General features: G+C 41.0%; 2 protein-coding genes across 8 annotated transcripts in view; both read left to right on the forward strand.

The window, feature by feature from the left end:
* The window catches only part of ctc1 (CTS telomere maintenance complex component 1), a 68546-nt gene extending 64920 nt beyond the window's left edge, over window positions 1–3626 (forward strand). The window contains exon 24 of the mRNA XM_055661477.1: window positions 3161–3626. Coding sequence (XP_055517452.1) covers window positions 3161–3303 — 143 coding nt within the window. The 3' untranslated portion in view covers window positions 3304–3626. The remainder of the gene's footprint in view (window positions 1–3160) is intronic.
* A 4250-nt stretch (window positions 3627–7876) lies between these two features.
* The window catches only part of chd2 (chromodomain helicase DNA binding protein 2), a 121511-nt gene continuing 104421 nt past the window's right edge, over window positions 7877–24966 (forward strand). For 3 of the 7 annotated variants that reach the window (XM_055661479.1, XM_055661481.1, XM_055661482.1), the window contains exons 1-2: window positions 7881–8516; window positions 8747–9015. In XM_055661479.1, coding sequence (XP_055517454.1) covers window positions 8508–8516; window positions 8747–9015 — 278 coding nt within the window. In that variant the 5' untranslated portion in view covers window positions 7881–8507. Of the gene's footprint in view, window positions 8517–8746; window positions 9016–24966 lie in introns of all 7 variants that reach the window. The other 4 variants (XR_008726126.1, XR_008726125.1, XM_055661483.1 and 1 more) reach the window with 2 other exon arrangements.

Raw genomic sequence — 24966 nt, forward strand, 5'->3', positions numbered from 1 at the left:
GTTGTCCATAGAAGTCCAAATCCAAGTCGCAATGGGTTTTGGTGAGGGGAAGCCAAGATCCCAAGAATGTATACTGAAGATTGATTGAGCTTGCTATGTTTTTGTTTCCATTTCTATTTACCCCTGGTTTTAAAGAAGCTTTGACGGAATTCTGAAAAACAGCTGGCTTCTGTTTGGAATGAAAATAAAATTTTTGCTTGCTGCATCCTGTTTCACCCCTCCAAAACAAAACTTGAATATTGTGTTTGGAAGTTTGCCAAATGCAACTAAAATTCACTTTGTAACCAGTAATACAGTGAAATTGTATCAATATCTGGATGTTATTCTGGTTAGTATGTTGGATCATGCTGTTGGCAGATCATGTTGCAACTGCAATAAATATTTCAATCAAGATAGTTTTATCTAACTTGGTGATGTAGAACCAATCAATCACCTTTCACTGTGTCTAACAAGCATGCAAATCACCATTATTTGATTAAATCATGAGATCTAGTTTTTGTCATTCTGCGCAGATGCGGATGAGTTTCTGGGCAGGTAAATCTGAAAAATAGGGCACTTTTTTTTTAAATGCCACCTTTTTTGCTTGTGTTCATATTTCTGATTTGCCACGGAGTAATTGGTTTAAGATAAGCTGGAATTCATATCAGATATGACCTTGTTTGCATCCCATTGATCTGGTCACAAATGTGCTGATTTCCCCCCCCAGATATATTCATATTTGGTTAACAAATGCATAGATGTTTGTGGTTGCCATAATGTGTTAAGATGTTAAGGTATGTGATCAATGGATTATGAAGTGTTTACTGTGTTCAGTTCATTCTTGGTTAATCTGTAATGAATTTAAATATTATTAAAGTATGAATATTAATATGTATGAAATAGTTTAAATGTGGAAGACAAACTGTACCATAAAAGGTAAGATGTTTGATTATTTGATGATTGTGGAAAAAATGTAATTCGTATAACTCTTTGGATCTGTTAATTACAAACAAAAAACAAAGTTCAGCTCAATCAGATTATAAAATAACGTCCTGTACCACCCAGAAAATATGGAACTTGTTCTTTATGTGGAATGTGGTGTCATCCACAGTGCCCTCCATAATGTTTGGGACAAAGACCCATCATTTAGTTATTTGCCTCGGTACTTCACAATTTGAGATTTGTAATGGGAAAAATCATATATGGCTAAAATGCACATTGTCAGATTTTATTAAAGGCCATTTTTATACATTTTGGTTTCACCATGTAGAAATTTTGGCTGTGTTTATATATAGCCGCCCCCGATTTCAGGGAACCATAATGTTTGGGACACATGGCTTCACACGCATTTGTCCAGGTGTGTTTAATAGTCTTTCCTCCAGTCTTTCCATCACCTTTGGAAACTTTTATTGCTGTTTATCAACATGAGGACCAAAGTTGTACCAATGAATGTCAAAGAAGCCATTATGAGACGAGAATCAAGAACAAAACTGTTAGAGACATTAACCAAACCTTAGGCTTACCAAAATCAACTGTTTGGAACATCATTAAGAAGAAAGAGAGCACTGGTGAGCTTACTAATCGCTAAGGGACTGGCAGGCAAGGAAGACCTCCACAGCTGATGACAGAAGAGTTCTCTCTATTAAAGAAAAATCCCCAAACACCTGTCCGACAGATCAGAAACATTCTTCGAGAGTCAGGAGTGGAATTGTCAATGATGACTGTCCGCAGAAGACTTAATGAACAGAAATACAGAGGCTACACTGCAAGATGCAAACCACTGGTTAACTGCAAAAATAGGATGGCCAGATTAGTTTGCAAGAAGTACTTAAAAGAGCAACCACAGTTCTGGAAAAATGTCTTGTGGACAGATGAGACGTAGATTAAATTATATCAGAGTGGAAGTCTGGAGGAGAGAAGGAACTGCCCAAGATCCAAAGCATACCACCTCGTCTGTGAAACACGGTGGTGGGGGTGTTATGGCCTAGGCATGTATGGCTGCTGAAGGTACTGGCTCACTTATCTTCATTCATGATATAACTGCTGATGGTAGAAGCATAATGAATTCTGAAGTATATAGACACATCCTATCTGCTCAAGTTCAAACAAATGCCTCAAAACTCATTGGCCAGCAGTTCATTCTACAGCAAGACAATGTTCCCAAACATACTGCTAAAGCAACAAAGGAGTTTTTCAAAGTTAAAATTGGTCAATTCTTGAGTGGCCAAGTCAATCACCCAATCTGAACCCAATTGAGCATGCCTTTTATATGCTGAAGAGAAAACTGAAGGGGACTACCCCACAAAACAAGCATAAGCTAAAGATGTTCAAGAAGGAACTGCAGATGCTGGAAGATCGAAGGTACACATAAATGTTGGAGAAACTCAGCGGGTGCAGCAGCATCTATGGAGCGAAGGAAATAGGCGACGTTTTGGGCCAAAACCCTTCTTCAGACTGATGGGGGGCGGGGGGGGGAGAAGGAAGGAAAAAGGGAGGAGGAGGAACCCGAGGGCGAAGCTAAAGATGGCCTGGCAGAGCATCGCCAAAGAAGACACCCAGCAATTGGTGATATCAATGAATAGCAGACTTCAAGCATGCAATTGCCAGCTTCAATTGCATGCAAAGGATATGCCAACAAAATACTAAACATGACTACTTTCATTTACATGACTTTGCTGTGTCCCAAACATTATGGTGTCCTGAAATTGGGGACTGTGTATAAACACTGCTGTCATTTCTACGTGGTGAAACCAAAATGTACAAAATTGGCCTTTATTAAAATCTGACAATGTGCACTTTAACCACATGTGATTATTTTTTTTCTTTTACATCTCAGATTGTGGAGTACAGAGGCAAATAATTAAATAATGGGTACACAAAAAAGCTGGAGAAACTCAGCGGGTGCAGCAGCATCTAAGGAGCGAAGGAAATTGGCAACTTTTCGGGCCGAAACCCTTCTTCATCAGTTTCACAAATGCTGCTGCACCCGCTGAGTTTCTCCAGCTTTTTTGTGTACCTTCGATTCTCCAGCATCTGCAGTTCCTTCTTAAACAATTAAATAATGGGTCTTTGTCCCAGACATTATGGAGGGTACTTTTTGTGGTGTCATAATGGTTTTGAACGTGTTTTCATTGCATTGCCTATATCATATGAACATCAAGATTTTCTCTTTCTTGTAAAGAAACCTTTCAAATGAAGATATTGAGAAGTGGAGATCACCAGTATTGCACCAAGATGGCGCCTGGCTTGTCTTTGACTTGTTTGCACATAAAGGAAGTGGACTATCGAATGCTTTGCCACTTGGGAAATGATAGACTGATCTGATAGTTATTGGAATTCTTTGACTTGTGCAGCTGTAGCCTAAGAAATAAGTCCTCGCATGAATCAAGAAATGATTGTCGTTGTTTACAATGTGTTGCTAACAGTGGAATAATTGATACATCGCAGCCCGTTGAGGGAAAAGAATATTATAATGAATTAAATTGACTGGTTTTACCCAGTGTGTTGTTACAAAACAATACTTTAATTACCATTTGTAATTAACAAAATCCCCATTAAATGCAACATGGAATGATTTAAATTGTAATATTTATTTTGACGATGTACAGTGTAACTTTGAAAATAAAACTGTTTTATTTCAACATTAATTAGTTGTGTATTGTGTCCTTGCATTAAATTATGTTTTAGTTTTTTCATGTGGTATAGGAAAAGCCATTGGATTTGAATAGCCAATAATTTGTTGTTGCACTTTCAGCTCAACAAATGAAAACTGTTTCATCCCTGTTTTGGTACAGATAGTATCCACTATATCCAATGACTTTTTCTGTTAGTTGCCTGTTTACAGCCTAGAAAGCCTGGTGTTATTTTGTTGTATCTTCCTGCTCCATACTCCCTGCTCACCCTTCCAACGAAACATGGTTGTCAGTGGTGTTATTAATAGAAATGACTTGAGTCGATGAGTCTGTATCTTTGCAAGTGCTAATATTGAAATAGTTTATGAAATCCTTGTTGACCAAAGTTAAAAATGTATTGGAGCAATCTGGCCAAGCAACCTGGCTTCCTGGCTGATTGTAGTGTTCTTCAGTGCTTTTGTCCTTGTAATGTCAGTTTTCAGTTGAGCTTAAATTGGATCAATTCATGTTTTTATTTGGATCTCTGACTTTGAGCAGAGTACTGCCAAATGTTGGGTACAAAATGTGAACCAATACTAATTTTCCTTAAATCTAAAAATCCTATATGCCGACTTGGAAATTATGTGAAATTGTTGTAATGACCCCACTTAATATCCATTTGAGGTTATGGGTTTGTGATCATTCCAGGGGAAGATGACTAGATTCATTTTTCATTGGAATTTGCATGTTGCCTGAAGCCTTTTTCATATTTCTGTGTATATGAATACACTTTTGAACATTGGAGTAGAATGCTTGGCAACTTGTGCATGGAAGTACAATAGTATTGTTTGCTAAGAGATAGAATATTGAAATTAATATTCTTGAATTCGGGTATTTTGAGTGACAACTTTTTTTTTTTACCCGGGTGGCATTTTGTATCCCTTCGAACTCGAAACTGCTCGAGTTCTGATTTAGCAATTTATTCATAGATTTTCTTTAATTTTTAAAAAAAAGTCTGTTTGTAGAGTAAATTGTGTCACCAGTTAATGAAACAGTATACACCTCCATCTTGAAAAGGCCCATATATATCATGGTATTGCTCCAAGTATAACAAAGATTTTATTAAATTGATTTAATCTTTATGAATTTGTACTATTTCAAAGAGAGCAACTCCATTCTGTTGCTGTAAGATTAAAGATAATTGAGTGTTATTGTCTATGAATAAGTGTTGAGGTTGCAAGGTTAACTTGAGTTTTGTGGAAGTTGTGTATGAAATTAATTGAATTAATTTTGGAATTCACTACCAAGAAGCCGTGGAAGCTTGGTTGCTGATTATATTCAAGAGAGCTCAATAGATTTTTCAATGATGGAGGAATTACATAATCTAGGGTTTAGTGAGGAAAATGAGCTGTGGTACAAGACCAGCCATGGTAATAATCAATGTCAGATCAGGCATAAGAGGGTGAATAGCTTGCACCGTAGGTAATGTTTTGAGAATGGTTTATGGTGAATGGTACTTGCCTTGTGAAACAAATCTGGGGTTGAAGTAGGTTAAAATTGCTTCTTTCTTGGAAGGGAATGCAATGAGCACCATTGGAAGGAAAAGGTAGAACCCAATAAAGCTACTGGGTGTTAATACCTGAAAATAAATACTTGCACTTGTATATAGTGTTTCACAACGTCGGGGCATTCCCAATTGTTTGGCCTATGAAGTGAATTTTTGTTTAAATCTTGCAATGCAGGAATATGTAATGTGTACAGGAATTAATCATGTGACTTATTGGAATATTAAGTTGCTAAATCCTGCTACTGACCTCGAAGCAATGTATAATTGTTATTGACATGATGGATTTCAATGAATTTGGCTGAGAATTATTTAAAAGTGCACTGTATTTAATGTTATAACCTTTTGATGAAGATGTGTCTTATCAATTTGGTTTGTTGCTTGACTTTACCTCAATTGGATCTTGAAATGTGTTTCTGGTCTTTTATATTAATTTGGCTTGAATTTAAGATGTATCAAACCTTGAGTGGCACAATGTATATGGGGAGAAAATTAAAATATTTTCTACTTAAACTTGCTCTCTGGATTTGCTTATGTAATGGAATTAGTACATGCAAAATTATAAATGTTCTAAATAAGCAACAAAGAAAAAATTTGCCAACTGTATCTACCCTAAGCTACATTATTTATGATATTTGGGAAAATACTGTGTTGAAAAATGTGGTTTCTACTTGGATTTTTTTCAACCAACTTGGTGCTCAAACTGTTACCTAAAATCAATCTGAAAGTTGTCCATTAATGTTCCACGATCATATTTTGGAATGGCCTTTCTTGGAGTGATTTATAATTGGGTAGCATTCAAAAAGTTGTTAATTTGCACCTTTTAATTTCTGTTCATGAATAATTAATTGTTTAGAAATTGGAAAATGGGAATCTTGATGACTTGAAGGTATTTTTGGAATATTCACTTGTGCTTCCATAGAAAATTCCTCAGAGAATATGGCTTCTGTGAACATAATGAGGAGCTGTCTGTGGGAATTCCATAGAACCAATGAAGTGAAAAGATAAATCATCTTTGTTGATCCCTTCCAAAAGATCCAACTTTGCAAATGCAAGTGACCACATTGATTATCTTCATTGAATATTGGGCAGACCAAGTATTGGTTGGAATTTTCGTATGCTATCAAATTCTTCTGCTAAACCACTTTTTTTTAATGGAAATCAAATTGACAGAAACTTGCCAATGTTGGAAGAATGAGCAAAAATTGAGAAATCCTAAATCAGATCAGCAAAGGGAAACAAACACCTTGGGCAGTCACACCCTAGCGGCATAAACATTGAATTCTCCAATTTCCGGTAGCCCTTGCTGTCTCCTCCCCTTCTCAGCTCTTCCTCAGCCCTCGGGCTCCTCTTCCTTTTTCCTTTCTTCTCCCCGCTCCCCTGAAGAAGGGTTTCGGCCCGAAACGTTGCCTATTTCCTTCAGGGTTTCGGCCCGAAACGTTGCCTATTTCCTTCGCTCCATAGATGCTGCTGCACCCGCTGAGTTTCTCCAACATTTTTGTTTACCTCAGCAAATGGAAACATATGTTGAGATACCCATGGTGCCCATGGTGAGAGCTTCCTTTTCATGCCTTTTCCCTCGGTCATAGTTCTCATTGTCCATGCTTGGTTTCCATCTGCTATACAATTGGTAGGAGGATAGTCTTTACATGACTTAAGAGATGCCTTACATGTCTTCTAATTCTTCAAGATGTACCAGATTTGAGGTGCATCCTCAGTTGACATGGGCAGTTGTTCTATGCCAACAGGACAATTTACACCATGATTACATAGAAACATAGAAAATAGGTGCAGAAGTAGGCCATTTGGCCCTTCGAGTATGGCTGATCATCCAAAACCAGTATCCCGTTCCTACTTTCCCCCCCCATATCTCTTGATTCTTTTACCCCTAAGAGCTAAATCTAACTCTGTGGAGATTTGTCTTGACATTAGAAATGTCGAGAATGGACTCAGCATGCCATTGCATGTTAAACTCTAATTGTGTTGGATTTAAATATGTGACCATGTTGGATAAAGGTTATTTTGGCACTTAAACCCAATGGCTGTCTGCTGTGTTAAATAATGGACAACAGATTGGAATTCTTTGCTTCAATTCTCTCCCATTTATCCTGCATCATTGGGATTTTGAAACTTTCGGAAATATTAATGGGAATATTTTTGGAGGCGGGAGAGTAGAAAAAAGAACCTTTTTGAGGAAATGGCGACAGTAAGAAAACAGAAGAAAGTCTAAATTATTTCTCGGGTAAACACAATGGTAAAACATGGAATTCTTAACCATTGATTAAAAATGGCCAATCCTTTGAGAACAGGGACTCCATGTGACTTGATCACGAGTTAAATTGAAGCAGCTCCCTTCCCCCTATGTTTAAATTCCATTCCCTCCTCCCTCCATATTATCTTCATGAAGAAAATAATCCTTGTAAAGCCATTTCCGTCCACGGGAGGAACTATTTTTTCTCTCCCTAACCATGGATGTGTTTTAATTGTTGGAAGAATAGAGGGGGAAACGACAAAGGAGATTTCCTTGGGGGAACCCCAACTGGGGTTGGGGGGGGGGGGGGGGGGGGGGGGGGTTGGAGCAAGGGTCTCCCTTAGGGGGGTGAGAACAGGTCCAAAGGCATGCATTCACAACTCCCCCCCCCCCCCCCCCCCCCCCCCCCCCCCCCCCCCCCCCAATGGGTCTGTGTGTTTCTGCTGTGGGGCAAGGGGTGGGTCTAAAGCCTTGGTCCACCACCTGAGTCCAGGGGAGGGAGGGGAGGAAAATGTTGCAATTATTTCGCAGCGTCGTTGCTGTCAATCAAAGGGAGCCCGGGCGCCTGTGTGTGAAGAAGCTACATGGCGGCGGCGGTGGTTGCGTGAGATCCACTGCACTTCCAGTACACCTAATGCAACTTTTCACCAACTTCCACCACTGCAAGCCAGACTGCGCCTCCTCTCTGTGCAAAAAAAAATCTCCCAGGCAGGAGTCACCCCAGACCTGGGATTGCACAGACACCCCAGCACCCCCAAGTGTTTATATATTTTTCTAAATCACCCTTATTTTTTTTCCTCCTCTGTGGCTCTGTGTGTTTGTGATTTTTTTTCCTCTCTTTTTCCGGCAAGCTGGTGTCGTTGTTTTTGAGCTTTGCAGTCATGGCGCACCTCCATTTTTGAGCGACTTTTGTGCGCTTTTCCTTTCCACCCCCAGTGTATGTTTTTTTTTAAAAAGCCGGGATCAAAAAGGAAAAGAAGCGAGACATGATTTTTTCCAACTCTTCGACTTTTTGGAGGCTTTGAGAAAAAGAAAGGAATCGGTTTCGATTTGGCTAAGTTTTTAGTCGACGGTGCGGGGACTAGCTTGCGCCCAGCTCTACATGGAACAGGTATGTTTACAGTAATTTTACTCGCCAAAATGTTTATTTTGAATAAAATATTTAATATAAAGGAGGTTAGTCGGCGATTGCGTAGTTAAAATTAATTGTGTGGATTCGGGGTGACTTTTTATTTGATGCGTTAAGTTTCAGGCATGGCAATTTCTTGGCATGGCTTTTAGAGAAATGTACCTGTTCGTTTGTTGTTTTTCTGTGTTTTTAACGGGGCTGTTTTTGTGTAGAGCTTGTCGGAGTGCGACAATGGTATCGAGTGCTTAAACAATGTGGCTGCTGCGTCAGGGTTTTGCAAGTCGAGCAGCGGGCAGCTGCTGAATCCGGCGGACTTGCTCGCTCGCCGCGAGTTTGACAGGGCTCCACGGCGCTCCCTCGCTACCCATCCACGTGTAGCCCAGGACAAAACCGAGCCCCCAAACTCCCCTGGCCCCAACACCATGTCCAGCCAGGGCAAAGACCCAGAAGACGACGGCTCTGAGCACAGCAATGCTTCCAGGTAGGAGCTCTCAATGTGCGTGCGTGTGTGTGTCTCTCCCTCTCCAGCTTCCCATGCCCTGTTATTTTGGGGGTTTGAACATTGTTTACCTTCCTATCTATGCTTACCCCCCCTCGATCTCTCAAGCAATTTTTCATCCTTTCGACCAAATCTTTAATCGATGACCTTGAGATTCCTAAAAGCCCCACCCTGTTTTTTTGATCGCAGTTTCCCCCAACTTATGATATGCCATTTGGGCCTATATTCAGCAATGGAAATACATTGCAAGGCCGTCGATCCTCCTTTATCGTTTATTTTATATTATTTCACCGAATATATTCTTTCCGTTCATGTTGCTGGAGTAAGATGACCTTGTGATTGCTGTTGCTGCAATGCACCATTTTACTGACAATGCAGACGGCTTTGAGAACTTGAGGATTTGGTGTCCATAGTAAACCATAGAAGTAAATTGTAGTAAATAATATACAAGAAAAAGTTGCATGAATGAAAAAAAATTCATATTTATAGATAAATTAAGAAATCCCTGTTGGAAAGTTGCTTCTGGGTCTCTATTTTTATCCCCACCATACCATTTCACTTTATGTCTTCGGGTATTTTGTAAATTTTTATCACAATTTGGTGAAACGTTTACCATGCTGGTATCCCTATCTGCTGAATTGAAATAATATGGTACATACTATATACTTGGGCTTCTTGTACCATGCATCCATGCCCCTGTGCTACTAAAAAGGTTTTAGCCTTTCTGGAAAATAATTTAGTGTCTTGAATGTCCCCTTTTAAAACTTTTTAACTTTTTTAATTGTTTTAATTACTTCACATCATCTTATACCCCTCATGTTATATGTATAATCTGTGTATGTTTCTTTCAAGACATGTGGTAGATGCATCCATACTGCAAAAAATAAAATAAATTTCTCAAATAAATTGAAGCTTTACTTTGAAAGATCACAAAACTTTTTATTAATTGTTGAACTTTTGACAGGTCAATGGATATTGTTGCCTCCTAGACACCTGGCTACAGGTGGTAGTTTTAATAGGAAAGATGTTAACCTGGATACAGAATATTTTGTTGTGAATTTGTATCTTTAAAACAAAAATAATTAATCTGACAATTTCTGTGACTGTCAATTGAAATATTTGAATTGCATTTAGTTTTGATTTGAGACTTTTTAATTTAACCATCCTTTAAAGGATTTTTTTAAACTGATATTTATTTACTGTTTCTAATACAATCATTGAAGATTTTCCTACCTGCCATCACATCACCCGCTCAAGGTATATTGAGACTACAGATCATTTACAAAAGGATGGACTGTTTAATAGTTTGTTAAGAAATTAATATTGAATTGAACTTTCGGTGTTTTCAATTTAAGTGTGAATACATGTTTATTTTTGCGTATTTACGTGAAACATGTCCACCATGGCCATTTTTGGGTTTCAAATTTGGCTGATCTCTTGGGTGGTCATCTGAGGTTTGATTTTCCATTACTGCCATGCTAAGATTGCCCTTGGGAACACTATAGAACTCTTGACCTACTAAGACCACTGCCATGGTCCACATGGTGACGTGAACCATTGTCACCATTGACCTTCAAGTGATTGCCCCCTATACCCCTATTTACATGGGCTTTATTGTAATTCCTTATGTGGATTTCTGGATGACCTCTGAGCTTGCCTGAAAGATTGGTGTCCATCCATCTTGGTCATCTCTACTTTGGGGTGGGAGGAACAGCTTTTTGATGGAAAGAGAATCCTTTAGTTTTGCCGTTGTAAAAACTTTCCAGCAATACGGAAATTGGCCATTGAAACAGGCCATCCATAGACCTGGATGATTGAGTTCCCTCCAGGACATTCTATCTTCAAATATTCTCAAATAAGTCATTAACTGCAAGCAGACATTGATTCCTTCCAGCTGTGCTCCAGAGAAGGGAAGATCCTTGTCCATGGTGGTGCAATATTTGGAATGGAACATCTGTGTTTTCCATTGAGGCAAAGTATTGGCATTCCAAAGTTGACCTTCACCAATATGCAGCTTTCCTGTATCTGCCAAATTCCTCACCTCAAAACGGATGCCGATATAGGCATTCCTCCAGATGATGCTTGTTTCAAAATAAATATAAATAAAATCACCTTGCATACCTCGGGCGTTGGTGTCATCATTACATAGCCTTTTAAGAAATTGTCGACAGGTTGATGGTTCATGAGTTTAAAGTTAGTTTGTGTTGCACTGCCTTTAATTGGGGCAGGTGACTAGTTGCAATGAGTGTCTTCATAACCAGCTCACTTTCATTATCTTCAGAGTACTTAATATGAAGGATATTTTTTCTTCTATGTGTGGTAAGTGGAGAAACGCTTGATCATCATTACACGACGCCATTGAACTTGTGGAAAATGAGGTGAAGGGAGCTTTGTTTGTGTCATGACAATTGAGAAGGACAAGGTTGTGAAGATTGCTTGCACGTTGAAAGCGCTGGTAGATTCACCATGAATGTCCTAATTTGTTAATGGTAGAGATTGCTTAATCAGATTGCAAGATATTTGAGTACGCAAAAATGGAGGAAATCACCTTGTATTATGGATGCTGACTTCTAGATTTCCTGACAACAGGGGGATACAAATTTGTTTGGGGACTGCACATTTTCTATTGAAAGGAACTCCTGCCCATTGGTTAGGTTGTATGGAGGGGGAAGGAGAAGGAGAAGGTTGGTGCAGTTAAAGAAGAATAACCCCTCCATAAACACCACTGATGATTTTCACACTTTACAGCTGCTGAGAGAAAAGCCCCACCAAGCTCTTGGGCTGCCACCTGTGACAAAAACATCACTTGGGTGGAGTTGGGGAGGGGGTTTAAATTATTGGCTCCCACCAACACCAGATTCCCTCGTATCCCACTCCACCCAACCTCTTGGGCGAGGTACAATGAATGAATGCGACGGCGATTAAATAATGGGGATCTTAAACCTATCCATTCCCATGGCTCTTTAGAAGTTAACCAGATCATTGATGTTTTCCGAAAGTGTGCCACTTGCCTTCAAAGGGCAAGTTTAACTCATGTCTTAGAGGTTTGCTTAATAGCAACATATTTTTTATCATCACCATGATTACTTAATTCACTTAATTGTTTGAGATTTCATTGCCTTCTCTTTTATATGTATGTTTTGTGAATTATCTGCTGTTTTGGTTTTTTCCTACTTCAATTTTCTTATTCTGACAGTATTCAGTGGCACTATGCTTTTTGCAATCATTGTTGCATGATTTGGATGGTTCAGAAATAGAGGCTTTGCGTGCATATGTGGCATATATTGTGTTTTGATACTGGGTGCATGAGTGATATGGCTAAATGTTGAATTTGAATTGAATTCAAGTGATTTGGTGATGAAGATGAAGCATGATTACCTATTTCTTTGCAGTCGATCTGTTTGGCAGAAGCACCTTTTCACCACAAATAACTGCCCGGCAATGGGTTGAGAATTAAAACAGAAAGATATGTATACGTAGGCAGGAATAAAATATTTCTTGCCAAAAGAATAGCAGTTTTCCTTGCACCGATTCCAGCTGTAAATGGAATTGAATCTTGCTTCCCTATGGTAGGGTATATATATTGAGTTTATGGAGCAATAATGGAATGTTTAATTTTGTTTGTCTCTGAAATAATGTTGTTTTGGGGAGACTTATTTAGATAGAAGTGGTAAGAGTATTATTATACAGCGAGTTATTTCATTGTCAGTATGGAAATGCATTCTGTTTGAGCAGTCTTTGGTTGGGGATAGGTATTCTTTGTTCCAGAATAGTTGTGCTTTCATGTTTTTGCATTGGGATCTTGTCAGTTTACTTGGCAGCCATTTTATGAAGGTAGAAATCACTTATCAGGAGCATGTTTTTAACATTTCTTCAAGGGGTTTCTGCCTGTTTTCTCCTAATAAATTAACTTGTATGGCTAGCTGGGACCTTGTCTGCATGCATTTGACTGTTGTGTGGAAGTTGAAGGCAGGGGTGTGTGGTATAAAGGCAGAATAAAGCTGTCTTTTTGAATGCTTTTAGTAGGCAGCAGTCAACTTCAGAGAGACAAAATGGCTCTGCTTTACGCTGCATAACTAGACAGACATACTGCATTGCATAGTGTAGTTAGGAAGTACAGGAAGCTGGTGGTGATGTAGCTGAGTTCAAAGGTTGTGCTCTGGAAACTGATTGGTGCTCAGCGTAGTAACAGGAGTGCCTGCAGCAGAGCTGCTCACAGCTCTCGCCTTCACTGACGTCAGCACTGCCTCTCAAAGCCTCCCTTGTCAAGCCAGCCGCTGTATTTAGCTGAGAATTCTCGATAGCCTTGCATCACGGCAAGCAGAATCACCGGGATTAATCAGCTATTTTCCTTCACAACATGCTTTTGTGGCATTTTATGAAGCTTTCTTGAATTTTATTATTTTCAAATTAATATCTAAAGTCGGGTGTTTAATTCCTTCAAGGACGGACGTGATCCTTGCTTATCGATCTCTATGCTTTATATCTTCAAGGAATTTATTCCGAAAGCATTTCTGCTTTTTATTAATTACAAGAAAAACGTGGGGGGTGGGGGGGGGGGGGGGAGGGAGGGGGGGGGGGGGGGGGGAAGAGAGGGGAGAAACCAGTTTCATTTATGCCTCATGGCTGTGGTTAGCTCTGCTCCGACATTAGAACCAAAGCTTTTGATACTTCTAAAAATATGCTTTATACGGATGAGAACAAATGCATCCAGATGTGTTCCTTGGTGTAATGATTCTTCAGGACAACTGTTAGGATCACTGTTCTCTTCCGTTCACCTACAGTGTGTGAATCATTTTTAACGGCTTCCATGGGAGAGGGCCCCAAATTAATCATCTGACAAACTGTAGTCTAATTAATAAGTAATCTTTTGAAGAATATTAATTGCCGATCATAATTGCCAAATTTTACCACGTTTTAAACTATTTCTTGCCTCTTCACCTTTGAAGCTAGTTACTGCTTGGGTAGGCACCCTTTATTGGGGTGGCTTTAGTTTAAATATTCTTTGATACAGCGAAGCAGTCTTGCTTGGACTTGTTGCTCCTCTTTCTTTAACATGCCGTTCCACAAGAGGTGTGGGTAGTAGGTAGACACATGGAACTGCAGACACTGATTTACCAAAAAAGATGCAATGTGCAGGAGTAACTCAACGGGTCATGCAGCTGGAGTAACTTAGTGGGCAATATCGCTGGAGAAATCCCTGGAGAACATGGGACAGGTGATATTTTTGGTTGGGACCCCTCTTCAGATGGTGTTTGGGGACAAAATTATGTTATTATCTTGCACTTTAATTATACTGAGGCAAATAATGTTCCATTGTGGCTGACACTAATTTGTTTTTATTAAATAGCAATTCTTTTGAAATAAAGATAAGGAAGGAAGGACTTTTCAAGTAAAATTCCATGCCCAAGCTAGCTTTCTTGGTGTGTTTGTTAAACGTTGCTTCCTGTATTGTTACTTGCAGCCAACCCTGTTCATCAGTGCTCCTTCCTCACTGCTGTCAGAGTAACCAGCATTAATATTTATATTAATATTGCCTCACAGTACCTTTTTTCGACTGAGGCATTCAAGGCCCTGTGACGGTGATGGGATTTCTATTTTGGGGGAATAGAGGCCTGAACACATGCAAAATGAAAGAGCTGAAAATTAACAGCGCACAATAGTTTACAGCACGGAAACAGGCCCTTCGTCCCACCGAGTCTGCACTGACCAGCGATCCCCGCACATTAAGAATATCCCATACACACACTAGGGACAAATTACAATTATACCAAGCCAATTAGCCTACAAACTTGTACGTCTTTGGAATGTGGGAGGGAACCGGAACACCCAAAGGAAACCCATGGAAGAACGTACAAACTCCGTACAGACAAGCAGCCAGAGTCGGGATCGAACCTGGGTTTCATCGCTGTAACGCTCCTGCTGAGCCACCATGCCGCCTGTGATTGTCATTCCATCATTTTCATGGTTCCATTAGCCAATCCTTGCTCACCAGCTGCCCTTGTAATTTTTAATGTAGGTTGTCTGGCATTTATTCTTCTTTATTTTATTTTACTCTGTGGTCTTTACTTCCCTCCTGCGATCTCTTCCGTCGCTATAATTCTGTGATTTCCACCCATTCCCAATTGTCTTTCGCCCAAATTTGCCGACTGTGTTTTTAGCTGGCTACGTCTTTCAACTCTGGTTACCACGCAAAACGTATCTATTCCTCCACCTCTCAAAACCAATCTACCAATTTCACCAAGCTCGTTCAATACTAATTTAGTGAGGCACCACTAAATTAATGCCATTTTCAGCAAGGCTAATACAATGATCAGAAACATCTCTTTCACCTTGGGCCATCCCAGAAGAGGCAATCAATATGCATAAAAGTTATCAGCTAAAGTTACCTTTAACCTGATGGACATTTCATAGAATTTTACAGCTCCAAAACTGGCCTTTGGCCTGCCAGATCCATGCTAACTACTAAGCACTCGGTTACACTGATCCTGGAAACAAGGAACTATGGATGCTGGTTTACAAAAAAAGTGTTTAGTTTAGAGATACAGCGTGGAACCAGGCCCTACAGCCAACTAGTCCACACACTAGGGACAATTTCTACCAAAGCCAATTAACCTACAAAAAAGCTGGAGAAACTCGTACGTTTTTGGAGTGTGGGAGGAGACTGGAGCACCCGGGGAATACACACGGTCACAGGGGGAACATACAAATTCTGCGCAGGCAGCACCCATGGTTAAGATTGAACCCGGGTCTGTGGCGTTGCCGTAAGGCAGCAACTCCACCGATCTGCCACCGTGCTGCCCATACTCCAGCAGTGCAGGCAGCATCTCTGGAGAACATGGATAGGTGGCGTTCTGAAGAAGGGTTGAAGAAAGAACTGCAGATGCTGGAAAATCGAAGGTGGACAAAAGTGCTGGAGAAACTCAGCGGGTGCAGCAGCATCTATGGAGCGAAGGAAACGGGCAACGTTTTGGGCCGAAACCCTTCTTCTGACTTCTTCTGAAGAAGGGTCCCGACCTAAAATATTAATCCGTATTCTCCAGAGATGTTGCCTAACCTGCTGGGTTACTCCAGCATTTTGTCTTGTTTTAAAAGACATTATTCCTATAGCTGAACTCTAGGGTCAATTTACAGTGGCAAAATTACTTATGCTGTTGCAAGTAAGAAACTGATTGTTCCTTTGTTAGTATATAGACCAATTAAACAGTCCCTTGACTGTAATTCTTCCATCAATTTGGGATCTATCAATCTGGGATGTGGGAAGAAACGGAAGTAACTGGGGAAAGTTAACTTGGTCATGGAGAATGTAGCAACTCCCTTGTGCTGTCCCCCGAGCTGAAGAGATGATGCATCGTCCTCATTGGTTCCACATTGCCTCGTGTCACTCTGAGTAGGATATGGAGGTGGGTGAAGGATGAGTCAAGTACTTGATATTTAACCAAATGCAGTCTCGATACGATCAACTTTATTTATCCCTGGAGGGAAATTGAGCTGCCAACTAAAAAAACCCAACCCAAAATCCATGAAACATGAAATTAAAGTGTTGATTTGAAAAGATTGGGGATGTGCAAAGATTGGGGGGGGGGGGGAGGGAGGGAGGGTCGGTCTCAGTCTACCCCACGACCGAAGGGGGAGGAGTTGTACGGATTGATAGCCACAGGGAAGAAGGATCTCCTGTGGTGTTCTGTCCTGCATCTTGGTGGGTTTCGTCTCGGTGAATTTCATGTGTTTGGAAGCATTTTGTGAAGCACAGGGATTTATTTTTTTGTTGCATTATCAACGTCCATCTTAATTTATACGTTGATCATCTTAGAGTTTCCTGTGTTTCTAGACGTTGTGGTTATCAAGAATGGGGGGGGGGTTTGGAGGAAAGCAAAATTTGAACATCTGCAGTCACTTTTATGTTTACTGATTTGCAATCAATGACAGCCCTCAAGATGATGCTAAAGTTAAAGCAGCTGTTTCTCCTTCTAAAGGGACAGAAAATACCATTGAAATAATTTGCACTGCAAAATCCTTAGGAAAGAAACAGATTTTATTTTGAATTGAATAAATGACCTGCCTTTTGTGATGAGCTTTTGGGTATTTTGAAAGCAGAGATTGATAGTTTTTTGATTAGTAAGGGTATCAAAGGATATGGGGTGATGGTAGGAGAATGGGGTTGAGAGGGAAATATAGATCAGCCATGATTGAATGGCAGAGCAGACTTGATGGGCTGAATGGCCTAATTCTGCATCAATGTCTGATGATCTGCCGAACAAATACTGGAGCAGGTCTGGCAATAAGGTTGCCCCTTTTATAATTTGCAGAAGATTTGGACTTCAGCCTTGTGGATCTGTATTTTAGCTGCATGCCAACATGACTTTTTAAACAGAAATGTTGCCTTCCAAGAGCTTCATGCAATGACTGTTGTGAGCAAGACTGATAGTTCTATCGTGTCGCTCGAGACTTCCCGCAGGAACTCAACACCTTTTGAAATGCGTCGAAATTTGTAGCCTGGTCTGTGGTGAAAATCCCGCAGAATGCAGAAGTAAGAATGGCGACTAAGCTGCCGTTGAAGATAAACACAAAATGCTTGAGGTGGGGCGGGGGGGGAAAGATGAATGTTGATCCCTGTAGCTGGGCCAGTCCAAAAAAACTTGCAGTCTTTATCTTTCTGCAGAAGCGTGGCAAAGGGGTAAAATTACTGGTGAAGTACATAATGGTTAAAATACTGGTCAGATATTTATGGGGCTGGGCCAGTTTAAATTTCACCTGAACATCAGTGGGAAGTGAAAGTAATTAAACAAATCTGGAATAAAAGCTAGTGAAACTGTTGGTGTGGTGTAAACCCCCCCCCCCCCCTAAACCTGCTCCGTTTATTGTTCATAAGATCATGACAAAGCAGCAGAATTAGGCCATTCAGCTCATTGCGTGTGCTCTGCCATTCGATCATGGCCGATCTATTTTTCCCTCTCGCCCCCATTCTCCTGCCTTCTCCCTGTAACCTTTGACTCCCTTACTAATCAAAAACCTATCAATCTGTGCCTTCAAAATCCCCCAATAGCTTGGCCTCCACCGCCAATGAATTCCACAGATTCACCACCCTCTGATTAAAGAAATTCCTCCATCTCCATTCCAAAGGTACGTCCTTTTATTCTGAGGCCGTGCCTGGAATGCGTTGCCAGGGATGTTAGAGGCAGATACAAGAGATGCATTTAAGATGCCTTTAGATGGGCACATGGAAAAGTGGGGAATGGAGCGATATAGACCATGTGCAGGCAGAGGAGATAAGGTCCAAGACTCTCCCACTACTAGAAACTCTCCACATCCATCTAGTCCTTTGATTCGTTGGTAGATTTCAATGAGATCACCCCTCATCCTTGTAAACTCGAGCAAGTACGACCCAGAACCATCAAATGTTCCTAATAAGTTAACCCAACCAATCCCTGGAATGGACAAAAAATACTGAAGTAATTCAACGAGTCAGGCAGCATCTCTGGAGAAAAGGAATAGATGATGTTTTGGGTCGAGACCCCCTTCAGACTTGATCCCTGGGATCTTTTCGTAAACCTCTGGACCGTCTCCCAATGCCAGCACATCCTTCCTCAGATTGTTCTGGGATGAAAAGCCTTGGTCTAGCCTACATGCCACTCCAGACCGTTGTCTAACTACCTCCCCTGTTCATGAATGGTTCGGTAGAGGAAAATATAGCACAGGAACAGGCTCCAGCCCACAATGTGCTGAACCTGATGGCTCTTTCAAATAATGAACGCTGCCTCGTGTAACTCATATCCTTACATTTCCATGTGCTTAAGTCAAGTCTTCTTAAATGCATCCATCGTATCTGCCTCCTCCTCCAACCCTAGCAGTGCATTACAGACCTCTGAATAAACCAAAACTTGCTCTGTACATTTCCATAAAACTTTGCTTCTCTCACCTTAAAACAATGCCATTTGGTCCTTGATATTGCCTCCTGGTGAGGGGAGGGGGAGGGGGGGTGGAGTTCTGACTGCCTTCCTTTCAGATTTCTCTGTTAATTTTATGTATATGTTTCCATCTGGTCTCCCCTCAACCTCTGATGTTCCAAGCTTGTCCTACCTCTTCTAGCTAATACCCCCCTCCCCAGACAGGCAATAAATACAAGCCCTGCTAGTGTGATACCTGCTACTTCTGTACTCGTAAATAACAGCACTTTGTTTTAGTGCCTTGACTCAGGGCTGCCACTTGACCCAGGACCCTCCTAGCCTTTTATCAAATAAGAATAACAATTAGTATTGTATCTGTACCATGCATGTTATGCAATAGGGGAGGGGGACATGTGCGGGTTTGCATTAAGAGTTTAGAACAAAACCCTTCACACACTTGGAATATAATGTGCATTGCCTTATGTGACTATTGAAATCTCCCCAAGGTATGTCGTCTCTAGAGATGCTGGCTGACTTGCTGAGTTACCCCAGCACTTTATCTTTTATTGAAATCACTCGAAGCTTTAGCAGGGATTACGTGGACAGATCGGGTTTGCTTTCTTGAGCGGAATTTCACATCTCTCTTACTCATTTCAATGGAATTCATTTAGATTGCAATTTGGAACATGGTTATGCATGTGTTGTTTTTTTAAACCTTCAATCGGCTTGTTTGTGTGGATTGGATTTTATTTGCCGTGTCTAACGCGCGGCTGTAAACAAGCTGGCCCTCGCTTTCCTTCGGCAAACAAAAACTGCATTGTGCTCCAGAGAGAAGTGTAACTGATGCAGCACACACTCGTGCCATCTGGAAGACAAAAGCAAGTTGGTGTTGTGGGAGAGGATCTTGCATCACAACTCGTGACTTTCAATCAAAGCACTGACCTTTTATGCAAAGACTAGGAACCCCTCACGTTGCCAGTACTACTGATTTGGATTTTGCCATTCTAACATACGGTCCTCATCTAAATTACATCGGAGCGTTCTTTTTTTTGTTTCTAGCCGAGGTCTGTAAATGGGTAAACTTCAATCGTTAAAACATTTATGGAGCCGCTAAGTGTGTGCTGACTACAATCTAAATGAATTTTATTAAAATGAGTGAGAGGTTGAAAGTCCCCCTCAAGGGGGTATCCCCAGTCTGGGAAGGATGCCCATCATTGTTACCTGGTCTGGCCTCTATGACCCTGTACCCTTCGATCTACTCGGTTAATAACTGCTCAATTAAGGGGCAGAGAAATAGGCAATAAATGCTCTGATTGCCAGTGGCGTCTTCACCCAAGAAACTGAAAGAATTGGAAAATCATTCTCCGAGCATTGTCATCGTTATTCTGGAAAACTGCAGAATCTAACACTAAAGCCAGAAATACTAGAAACACTTAACCAATCAGGCAGCATCTGTGGAAGGAGGAACAGCTAACATTTTAAGTCCTGGCCTGTTCTCCAGAACTGAAATTTCTATTTAGTTGATACTATTGAAGGATAGATAAGAACATCTTTGTGCTGTGAAGTTCTCAAAAAGATTGATTTTGGCTAACATATTGCCCCAGATATCAATGCTCATTGAATTCCTTTTTACAACTGCCCTATTTTACTTTGCATGATGAAGAGCCACACACCAATGATCTTAGTGCCAGTGGTCAGAAGATTTTGCATCAATCTGTCAGTTAAACACCCAAGCTTTGCATTATCTCAATTCAGGGGGACATTTGGACCATCAGTTTCACGTCTGCTCCCAGGGAACCAATCCCATTATAGACACAAAATGCTGGAGTAACTCAGCGGGTCAGACAGCATCTCTGGAGAAAAACAATAGGTGATGTTTTGGGTCGAGACCCATCTTCCAGGGCCACTATGGAATCCACACTTCCTGAGGTCATCTGTTGCTGGCCCTGTTTTGTTCTGGCCTTCTCGATCTTTCAGCCTGAGAAGGATTCCGACCTAAAGGTCGTCTATTCCTTTACTCCAGAGATGCTTCCAGACCCGCTGAGTTACTCCAGCATTTTGTATCCATCTTCGATGTAAACCAGCATCTGCTGTTCCTTCCTACACAACCAATCTCATTAGTTCCGTTCCTTCCCCTCATTTTCATTTACACCAAGTTATTCTCACTTGTCTAGCCCTCAAGAAGATGAGATCCTCCATTAGGGGTGGGAGTAAAAATTATAATATTGATTCACAGTGGAGCTTGTGTGGTTATTGGTGTAGAAGTACAGCCGTGTTGGGTGTGAGGGAAGATGATTAGGTACAGATAGTACGCCTTTCCGTAATACACATTGGCTATAACATGAGTGATGAATTAAAGAACGTTATTTGCGTTATGCGGGCCAAATTGGTCATCATGCGATTTCGATCGGAAACTAGATTGAACCACTTAAAAGTTACTTTGTAAATTGACAAGCAGGAAAAAAATTGTCTTGGATTTAAACAGTGTAGTAAAAAATGTCTTCCCCAGAGTAATCAAACATCATTGTCTCTGAACATGCAGTGCCCTCCATAATGTTTGGGACTGATGAGACGTAGATTAAATTATATCAGAGTGGAAGTATGGAGGAGAGAAGGAACTGCCCAAGATCCAAAGCATACCACCTCATCCGTGAAACACGGTGGTGGGGGTGTTATGGTCTGGGCATGTATGGCTGCCGAAGGTACTGGCTCGCTTATCTTCATTGATGATACAACAGCTGATGGTAGTAGCATAATGAATTCTGAAGTGTATAGACACATCCTATCTACTCAAGTTCAATCAAATGCTTCAAAACTCATTGACCGGCGGTTCATTCTATATCAAGACAATGATCCCAAACATACTGCTAAAGCAACAAAGGAGTTTTGCAAAGCTAAAAAATTGTCAATTCTTGAGTGGCCAAGTCAATCACCCAATCTGAACCCAATTGAGCATGTCTTTTATATGCTGAAGAGAAAACTGAAGGGGACTAGCCCTCAAAGCAAGCATAAGCTAAAGATGGCTACAATACAGGCCTGGCAGAGTATCACTAGAGAAGACACCCAGCAACTGGCGATGTCCATGAATCGCAGACTTCAAGCAGTCATTGCATGCAAAGGATATGTAACAAAATACTAAACGTGACTACCTTCATTTACAGGACATTGCTGTGTCCCAAACATTATGGTGCCCTGAAATGGGGGGGCTATATATATATATATATATATATATATATATATATATATATATATAAACACTGCTGTAATTTCTACACGGTGAAACCAAAATGTATAGAAATGGCCTTTATTAAAATCTGACAATGTGCACTTTAACCACATGTGATTATTTTTCTTTTACAAATCTCAAATTGTGGCGTACAGAGGCAAATAAATAAATGATGGGTGTTTGTCCCAAACATTATGGAGGGCACTGTGCATCAAGTTTCACTACAGAAAGCCATAGAAATTGGCAAACAATCACCTCCAACATTTGAACAATAACACTGTTCAACAATGCAATATGCTGTCTTTTAGCTGGAAGTAACAAGAACTTATTGCTATTGAAAAGATCCAAATCCTATGGGAGAAATAACTTATTGTGAATTTGGAACTCTTAGCACCTAACCCCCTTTTTTTATTTTCTCCCCCCCCCCCATTGACACAGTTGTCTTAGGGTCACAACTATCCCATTGGGGAACTACCTGTAATGTCATTATTTCTGTCTTGCCACCACATGCAGTGATGATGCAAAGGTGATGGCCATTCTCATTTTGTCTATCTGGATGGGAAACTTTTTTAATTTAAAACATTGTGATCTCGGCAGTCATCTCAACTCCCCCCATGTCCTATAATCATGGTTATATTTTGGTTAGACAGTAAATGCGCAGATGTGAGGCATTTCTCTCCAGTAGAACCGGTTACTGCTAAACTGCCCGGAGGGAGAGTGTAAAAAGCAGACATGAAACCTGGGACATATGTTTCACATTTTGCAATGCAGGCAACCACTATAAAGATCGAATCAATTACCAGTCAGGAAATGAGGAAGGACACGTACAAAACCATCATTTTTCTCATTACCCCGGCCCTATTGTTACTGAACAACAGTGCAATAGATTTTCTGTGAAGCATGATATGTGTTTTTTCTCCTAACCATGAAAATTGAGACGCTTGAGATTTGATGCAAAATATTTGATCAAGTAAAGTGCAATTACAATTAAACATGTAGGCGGAGAGGGCTTGATTGAGAGAGGGGTTCGTAATGAAATAGCAGAACCATTCAACCAGCAGCTCGTAGCGTAGCTTACAGCCCAGCCTTATGAACATTGAATTCTCTTAACTTCAAGTAGCCCTTGCATTCCCTCTCTCTCCGTCCCTCCTCCATCCTGGTTCTCTGACTAGTTTCACTGTCCTCCTGAATAATTTTACTGTCTGTATGCCTCGTCGCCTTCCCCACAGCCAACAATGAACCGTTCGACATTTCCTGGATCTGCATCTGCTTTGATCTTTCACACATTACCCTTCCATATCTCTGGTCCCTCCTCTGACTTTCAGTCTTATGAATGGTCTCCACTCAACACCACCCATTCCATCTCTCCAGAGTTGCCGCCTGTCCTGAGTTCCTCAAGCATTTTGTGTCGGTATAAACTAACATCTGTAGTTCCTTCCTGCACATTCAAGCTTAATGTTCGCTCTTTATCGGGGCAATTGGGATTTCCTCCTTATAGACAATAGGTGCAGGAGTAGGCCATTTGGCCCTTCGAGCCAGCACCGCCATTCAATGTGATCATGGCTGCATTCCCAATCAGTACCCCGTTCCTGCCTTCTCCCCGCATTCCCTGACTCCGCTATCTTTAAGAGCCCTATCTAGCTCTCTCGTGAAACACTCTTTCAGCGTACAGATTTTACCACAATCAAAGCCTAGACTCACCAACAAAGTCTGTCTGATCTTGTAGCTGTATCCTACAAGCCGGCATAACACACCAACATTCCCTCTCTGTAATAAGCTTGGTCCCTTGTTTACCCACTGAATTTCATACCCTCTCAGTAATTCTTTAGAGAACCATGTTCCTCTAGTCCCTTGCCATTTCTCTCTTGAGAAGCACTGGAGTGTTTTGCTGTGTTTACAATGTGTATATAAATGCAAGTTTTATCAGTCACTCCATAGTGAGATTGTACCAGGTCTCCAGACCTCTCCACTCAGAGAAACAATGGATGCTATGAATGGACGTGGAGTGGGTTCATATTGACCAACTTTCTAGTAATTGCTCGGCCTCTTTAAAAAGCGCCCTGCCTTTGTGATTACTTGAAAAGCCTTTTCACTTTGCATTTCTTGAAAAGAACCCTTGGCATAACTAGATCCTTGTTCAATTAACTAGATCCTCGTAGCGAGCAACCCAAGAATGATGTCCAAACATTGCTTGTGGAAGAGCAACATCATTCTCCCCATACATAGACACAATGTTGGAGTAACTCAACGGGACAGGCAACATCTCTGTATAGAAGGACTGGGTGGCGTTTCGGATTGATACCCTTCTTCAGACTTTCCCTGCGTTATATTACGTTGCTGCTAGAAATTTACTGGCAATATCCCTCTTTAAGTGAAGTGTCTTTTTATTTAATTGAAAGATACAGTATGGAAACAGTTCCTTCAGCCCACCGAGTCTGCACTGACCATCCAGCACCCGATCTCACTTTTTCTATTTTAACTCACTTTGGTATCCACTCCCTACGCACTAGGGGCCATTTAATAACTTGCAAACCCGCACGTCTTTGGGATGTGAGAGGAAACCTGAGCCCCCACACGAAACCCACGCGGTCACAGAGAGAGCATGCCAACTCCACACAGACAGCACCCGAGGTCAGGATCAAACCCATGTACCTGACGCTGTGGGCCAGCAGCTCTACCGGTTGTGCCACTGCGCCGCCCTTGGTAATCTATTGGCTCTGATTTTATTTGTGAAGCCAGGTTATTGGAAACAAGATTAGGTGATGTAAAGATGGTCGATTGACCTTGGCCCTATTCTTCATGTCTGACCACTGAAGATGC

This window comes from Leucoraja erinacea, chromosome 33 (genome assembly GCF_028641065.1).
Source record: "Leucoraja erinacea ecotype New England chromosome 33, Leri_hhj_1, whole genome shotgun sequence".
Classification (NCBI taxonomy): Eukaryota; Metazoa; Chordata; class Chondrichthyes; order Rajiformes; family Rajidae; genus Leucoraja; species Leucoraja erinaceus.